This window comes from Rattus rattus, chromosome 4 (genome assembly GCF_011064425.1).
Source record: "Rattus rattus isolate New Zealand chromosome 4, Rrattus_CSIRO_v1, whole genome shotgun sequence".
NCBI lineage: Eukaryota > Metazoa > Chordata > Mammalia > Rodentia > Muridae > Rattus > Rattus rattus.
This window is the reverse complement of record NC_046157.1, coordinates 95,264,789-95,272,834: the sequence shown is the minus strand read 5'-3', so window position 1 is coordinate 95,272,834 and position 8,046 is coordinate 95,264,789. Positions and strand designations below refer to the sequence as shown.

The window sequence follows — 8,046 nt, the reverse complement described above, 5'->3', positions numbered from 1 at the left end:
CCTGTACAGAAAGAAACTAGGAATTCTCTATGCTTTGCAGGGACATCAGTCAGGTGACTTAGCTTATTATTCCACCAATTAGAGGGAGGTGGGCACAAGGAAATTACAGCAACCTCACATGTCAACTCTTCCTTTCTCTTGTTAATGAATTTGTCAACAAGACTTGCTTTAGCATATACTCTACCAATGAGTTGGTTACCTCTGAATTTCAAACATGGCTTAATTCAAACAGGACTTTTTTGTTACTTAATTTCAGCCATGGCTCCTTTACCAGTGATGTTATTTCTCATAACCCTGCTGTTCCCATTGATGAGCATTGAAGGAAGGGTGAGTGTTACATGAATATTTATCTCAAAACTACATGACAGTTTTAAAGAAAATAATACCTTACATAAGAATACAGAAATCCTGACTGTATAGTGCTTTACAGTATTCTCAATTGGGCCTTGGAGCACATAACAGGGCTGTGGAGATTAGAGCAAGGATTCACTATCTAGCATTGGCAGCTATCATGTCTACTAATGGCATGTAGGAACTGGACACTTGAAGAGGGAGATGTGCTGCGAATATATGACATTTCCTGGGAATCAAAGATGCACATTATGGGCTTGAGAGGCATGTCAGTGAGTAAAGCAGTGGTTGGTGAGGACATCTACTGAGCTTATCTTCACTTGCAATTATATCACTGTGAAATGTGAGTCAGGAGCAGAAGAATCCAGCAGTGAATGAAGGACTTTTTCTCAAGTAAAGTTGAATATATAAGGACAAACAGCCAAAATTAACTGCTAATCACTATAGCATGTAAAATTTGCTAAAACCTCAAGAGATAAATAACTCCTTCTTCCTCTGCAGCATGCACATGGTTCTTTTTTTTTTTTTTTTATTAACTTGAGTATTTCTTATATACATTTCGAGTGTTATTCTTTCCGGTTTCGGGCAACATCCCCCCCCCCTTCCTTATGGGTGTTCCTCCACCTCCCCCATTGCCGCCTCCCCTCAACAATCTAGTTCACTGGGGGTTCAGTCTTAGCAGGACCCAGGGCTTCCCCTTCCACTGGTGCTCTTACTAGGATATTCATTGCTACCTATGAGGTCAGAGTCCAGGGTCAGTTCATGTATAGTCTTTAGGTAGTGGCTTAGTCCCTGGAAGCTCTGGTTGCTTGGCATTGTTGTACATATGGGGTCTCGAGCCCCTTCAAGCTCTTCCAGTTCTTATGCACATGGTTCTTATCAGACGTGATGACATGCTGTTCACTCATATTGAACTCTTTTCCATGATCCTTTTAGCTTCTACTTGTTTATTTATTCATTTATTTCTCACTGATTGTTTGAGAAAATCATGTCATGCCCTCTCATCATGTTCACCTACCAGTCTTCCCATGTTTGCCCCCTTTCCTTTGATCTTACCCTCCTCTTCCTCCCAGAGAGGAAACAAAAGTCTATGGTATACAGTCCATATATTCACTGGAACATGGCCAAACTCTTAGAGGCCAACCCTCAGTGAAAGGATGAGTCTTCCTCTGCCTCCATCAAAGCCAGAAGACATCAGCTGAGAACATTTATGAGGTAGCCTGGGGGCAATGGAGCCAGCTCTCTGTCATCTATGCCCTCTATTCCCTTGCCTATACCTCAGTGATGTAGGCTGCTGTATGGTGGGCCAGCTCTCCCATATACAGTAACACAGCCTCAGGCAACAGCCCTGATCATGGGCATCCACATGGACTTTGGTGATAACACAGGCTGCAGACATCAACATGGTCCATGGCCATATCAGGACCACTGACTCAATCATAGGACCCAGCACCCATCAGGGGCCCAGACCACCAGCCTAAACGTCAAATGGTATTACAGTCTACATCACCATGCCTCACAAAGCAGCAAGTCTAAGAAATCACTGAGGCAGCAGGCAGCTGCACAGATGGCATATATCCACATGAATCTCAGGCTTCCTTAAGGTCTAAACCCATGGAGCATGACTCTGACATTGACTCATTGCTGTATTAATCAGGATTTTCTAGAGTCCCAGAACTTATGAAATGTCTCTGTATATTAATGGAATTTATTATAATGACTAAGAGTCCATAGTACAACTAACATAATAATGGGTATCTGTGAATGGAAAGTCTAAAATTTTAGTAGTGGCTAGTTGTCATAGCTGGTCTTCTGTATATACGCTGAAATCCTTTAGAAGCAGGTTCCAACAGATAATGCCAGCAAGGAACTTGTAGTAAGCAGGCAATATAGAATGCATTTTCCTTCTTCAGACATCCTTCTGTAGTCCTCGAGCAGAAGGTGTGGCCCAGATTAAAGGTGTGTACTACCACACCTGGATTTGGAACTTGCTTTATCCCAGGCTGACCTTGAACTCAGAGATTTGCTTGCCTTCATCTCTTGGGACTAAAGGCTTGTACTACCTTGCCTGGGCCTACCATATTCATGGCCATTATGATGTCCTTGTCAAGATCCAGATCGTACATCTCTGTCTCCCATTCTCATGATCTGGCTCACAGGTGTGCCCTCTATCTCTGAACTGCAGTTCTTTCCAGATGTAGTTAAATTGATAACCAGGAAGAGCAATCACAGTGATGCTTCGAGGTTTTCCAATCTAGAAAGTGAACCTCTCCTCATTTCCCAGAACCAGAGGTTTCCTCTAGCTGGGAAGCAGGTTCTGGGGTTGAGTCTCTGTCAGCATGTACTCCAGGCTATTGTACAATATTCTGCCATTACTACCGGGCAATGACAACATCTGCACCATAGTCTTCTCTCTGTGTCCTCTTAACACCAACATGTCTCTAGTTCCACCTTTCTCCATAGCTCATACACTGCTGTTTTTCTATCTTTCCTATGTTTCCACCACAGGATTGTTTTTTATGGTGAAACTAGGCTGGCTCCAGCCTGCCCTCAAAAGGAACACTTAAGATGCTATCTTTGATACATTATCAATATTTTTAAATGTCTGCCCTACTAGTAAAAGTTCCACTAATTCTCCTTACAAACATCTCTTCAGAAAAAAAAATTTTTTAGTAGATATATTTCTTTACTTACATTTCAAATGCTATTTCCTTTCCTGGTTTCCTGATCATAAGGTCCCCATCCTCCTCCCCTTCCCCATACAGACATTAGCAGAAGAATTTTCAATGAGTAGAAAATTCCTACTATCATTTCTATCAGAAAATCATATTTGGAATTTTGAAATAAATTATCTTTATATTTATTTGAGTCAGATTGTATACGGGGATTTGAATATGTATGACAATATTGGCTTAGACAAATCATCGTGTTTCTGTATTACAAATGTCTAGCATGTGCATTATTTCTACAAGAAATTAGTAAGTGTCTTTGATCTATTTGTTCAAGCACACACAAATGGTCTCTGTTGCTAGAAACATCAGAAAGGAGACAGAGACATATTTCCATATACTATGGTGAGGTCTATCAGTAGAGATCTAAAAAAAAAAAAATTAAAAAACAAACAATCTTTAGACATGATGGAGGGAATAACAATAACTTATCTTGAAATATCAGAGAAAATACATAATGATACTGTGATTGTTTACATGGGCTTAAAGTATTGATCTTACCCATAAAGCACCGCACTACTGTGCAAAGTCAACCTTCCTTACATCTTGTTCAGACAATTCACAAGCATTGTCCTATCCTGAACTTGATCTCCTCATACACATATCTACAAGATTAAGCATCAACTTGGAACAGTGCTAGTAACTCATCAGTTAATTTCTACCACTAAACTGAATAAATAAGACTTACTTTACTAGATAAATGAATTCTCCCCAAATAAGATTATATTTTTCTGCTAATAACTGAAAGTGGTGTGTTGAGTAGCCCTGGAGAACTTGTTCCAAATGTGAAAAGTAGTAGTGGTAGAGTACTTGACTCTTGCATTAGCCTAACCCACTCTAACTTCAATGACAAGAAAGTACTCTGTGTAAATTGCGAGCTCCCAGCCTCTTCTTGTCTTACTGCATCTTGTGTAAATACAAATGGATAGGTCTCATGTTTCTTATTGCAAACTTGTTACAAACAATTCTCTCTCATTCAGGTACTGCCACAAACTCAAAAACAATCCACCATATCTTCAAATCATAAGACAAATGACAAGGCTGCCTTGGACAAGACTGACTGTCAAGGTGAAGGAAATATACAAGGCCGGGAGAAGGTATTCTGTGCCTCCAATCAAGAGCAAACATTATGTGGAGATGTGGCCAATGCTAATCAACACAAGTTAAACCTGTCTCAAAACATGATGTCCCAGAGGACCTGTTGTACTCAGAGCCATCAAGTGGACCCTGTATACTTCAACCACTCAGCCAATAGGATTCAAGGGACCAGAGTTAGGGACCACGAAAACAATTTTAGACACAAAGTCATTTACGGTTTGGATGAATTCTTGAAGTTATTGGTAGAGGTGTTAGTTTCCCATTAAACTTAACTAAGGACTCCTGGTATTCTATATGCTGTGTCTCCTAGAAGTCTCTCTTTTTTAAGTCCTATTACTTCTTTTGTTAGCCACAGAGACTGTAAATAAACACAATAAACTCTCTCCTCCCTAGAGTTAGATAATGAAAATGGCCAGAGGCAGCAAAGAAAGGGTTCTAAACCAGCTATGGAAGGAGCAGTCAGTTAGGAATTAGCATCTTTTTAAACTAATACTCCCCCTAACACTCCATATACTCATATCTATTAGAGCGCTTTAATGTCAGCTTTGAGAGTGTGAGGGTCTCCTCAGAGATTGCCTCTCCTTGATATTCTCATCCTGGAATGTCCTCAAGCCAGATACAGGATTCATAGTCTAGTGTTGACTTTTGATGGTGAAGCCTTGTTATTTGAACTTGTTATTCTCTGTATCTTGTACCCCATTCATAGCCAAAAATTGACCGTGATGGTTTGAATTTTTAAGTTGATTGAGATTTTTTATTTGACTGAGCTGAGTGTTATCTACCAAGCTTCAATACACAGGAGAAGACTGTGAACTCTGATTTAATGTCTACTTTATATTCTAAATTCATATGCATTTTTAAATTCTTAACTTAGATATTCACATATTATGTTATGGCAGAAAATAAATATCAAACTTTTAAAATCTGCTAATATTAGCTTTCTTCAAATAAATATGAAGCAATACATATTTTACCAGTAAGATTACATTACATAGAAGATACTTCCCATTCTAAAACATAGCTCACATTCTGTTCAGAATTCAACAGTCTTTTGCCTTTTATTTAAATACAATTTAGCCTCAAAATCTTCTAGAGAAATAACAGCAGGTTAATCTCTAGCACCATTTGTATTAAAACTCTGTAATATCTCTGTTTTCTATCAGAGCATGAACTACATATATCAATTCTCTCACATGGAAAGATAGTATTATCTGTTCCAGTGTAGATTCTCTGTTGTATAAACTAAAGCCCATTGGTTTTGTTGTTGTTGTTGTTGTGGTGGTGGTGGTGATGGGGGGGGGGGTGGTGGTGGTGGTGGTGGTGGTGGTGGTGGTGGTGGTGGTGGTTGTGGTTATTGTTGTTGTTGCTGCTGCTCCTGCTACTGCTGCTGCTATTTTGGTAAAATTCTATGCCACTGGAATTTTCTGTGATTGTGGAGTTCTTAGTTTTTATGCTTATTTTTTATTGCTAATATAAGACTATCTGTCATATTTTATTCTCAGCAGAACAAATGTACAAAGGTAGATTGTAGGAAATAAATACATCTTTCTTTGGACTCAATGTTTCAGAACCTTCAGACCAGTTGTGTTCTTCTAGCCCATGTTAGTTTCTACTGCTGACATGACCTAGGAATGCTGTCAATCATGTCCTAGATGAAAAGCTAAAAGGTGATCAGTGCCTGTTGAGGAAGAATCAGTGTCCTCTAATGTAGAGATTCTGCTGAAGTTATTCACATTCATGTGGCCAGCTCTGGACATATGTTCATTAAATCAATGCTAAAGGGACTCAGTACATTGCATATTCATTGAAAAAAGGAAGTTATGAATTTGGAAGGGGAACACTGGGGAAGTTGAAGGGGTATAAATGATGTAGACACTCATGTGGGAAGCTATCAAAACTATTTTAGAGCAACAACAAAGGAAACAGTCCAGTGCAGTTGAGAAATAGTAGAATTTTTCTGAACAGCATACTCGTAATTCAAATTCAAAAACAAATTTCAAAAATTATACAGCATGATCCAGTTGGTTTCATTCCAAAGAAGTAAAAACATTTTAATATGTCAGAGCTAATGGATGTAATAAACTTGGGATAATCAGTGTTAATTGTCTACTTGACACTGTGAAACCTCTGAGCATTCCTGTGTGGGAAGAATTTAAGTACATTCATGCAGGAATACTCACTTTGACTATGGGCAAGTCCATCCATGGACAAGAACCCTGGACTAAATAAAATGGAGAATAGCAACCTGAGTAGAAACCTGACTTTGTATTTGCCCCTTTCCTCTTAGTGGATGTGTTATAGCCATGTTTAAACATTTTTTAATTTAAAATGTAAAGCATTTTAAAATAATTAAAAAAATATAACTGGAAGTATTAAAGGTTTTAAAGAATTAATTCTACCTGATAGAATGAAATATCCACGTTTGCTCTCATCTTGTCCTGTACATTTGGGTGAGAAAACACAAGACACAAAAAGCCACATAGACATTTGTACTCAAACATAGCAATATGCACACACACACACACACACACACACACACACACACACACACACACACACACACACACACACACACACACACACATGAGGGTAGACAGGGAAAGAGAGAGAGAGGAGAGAGAGAGACATATATTATAAACATTATAAAAAGGCATCCAAGGACAGGACAGCATATTTCATAACAGCAATCTATAAACATTAGTTCTCATACCTATTAAAAAGAGCAGTCTACACCCTTCATTCAGAAAGCTTCTCTTTGCACAGAATCTACTCTAGAAAAACACAAGAAACCAAAATTTATAGTGATGGAGCCCAGTCCCACATCTAAGGCTCATACAATATTACTTGGAGAAAATGTTTTAGGGAATTTAAAATTGAAAGACTGAAATGAAGCATACATGTTTTAATGAATGAACTCCAAATACAGTCCTGCTAAATGCTGTGAAGAATACAGTGCAATGGGAGAGTTGATTAATTTATGATGATACTACAAAACACAAAGCCACTTGAGGATACTTTTGACAATCTCTAATAAAACCTAAAAATGTAGTCTTAACATATGATCCAGTAAGGACTTCTCTTTGAAGACACTAAGGCCTCTCTTTGGATATTTATAATATGTTGGCTCACAGTTGAGAAAATGTGGAAGCAGTCCAGATATCTTTCAAATGGCAAATGGTTCAATGAGCAGTGGTTTTTCTAAATAATTGAATGTTATTCAATGCTACACCAAATATAGTGCTCATGCTAAGAAAATACAATGAGTACTACATAAAAATGATTGAGTAAAAGATTCCAGATTGTAGAAGTGACATACTACATTATATTCAACATTGAGAAAACCTGTGGAAATGTGAAAAGATTTGAGGCAGTGAAATGGGGAAATGGAATATAAGGGAAAACTTATGGGACTTTAAAGGCAATGAAAACATGTTTCCTAATACTTGACCAGGGGAAACAAATAACACAGATATCAAAAACCAAAACCCAGACTGTGTGACACTGGAAGTGAATTCTATTACAAAAGATAAGAACTTTACACAACAGTAGGTGAATATAGGCTCATTGATTACACCAACTTTTGCATTTGGTGAAGAATACTGATGATGAAATAGGACCATTTACTGGTGAGAAAAAGCAAATAGGAATGATTACATTACAAAATTTTATAAGTAACTAAAATACTCATAATCAAATATATTTAATCCCAATTCTTAAAAAGGTAAACAGGTGGAAATTCTAGGATAGACATCCAAAGATTGTCTTCTGATTTCTATACATGTGTTAAGGGAACATGTGCATTGTACCCAAATACAGAAACATGCACACACACACACACACACACACACACACACACACGCACACACAC

General features: G+C 38.1%; 1 protein-coding gene across 1 annotated transcript; it reads left to right on the top strand.

Annotated features, from left to right (window-relative positions):
* Positions 1–258: 258 nt before the first annotated feature.
* Positions 259–4,444, top strand: LOC116898091 (exocrine gland-secreted peptide 1-like). The gene is made up of 2 exons (XM_032899478.1): positions 259–327; positions 4,061–4,444. Exons 1-2 carry the CDS (start codon positions 259–261, stop codon positions 4,442–4,444), a joined length of 453 nt encoding a protein of 150 aa, XP_032755369.1.
* The last annotated feature ends 3,602 nt before the right edge of the window (positions 4,445–8,046 follow it).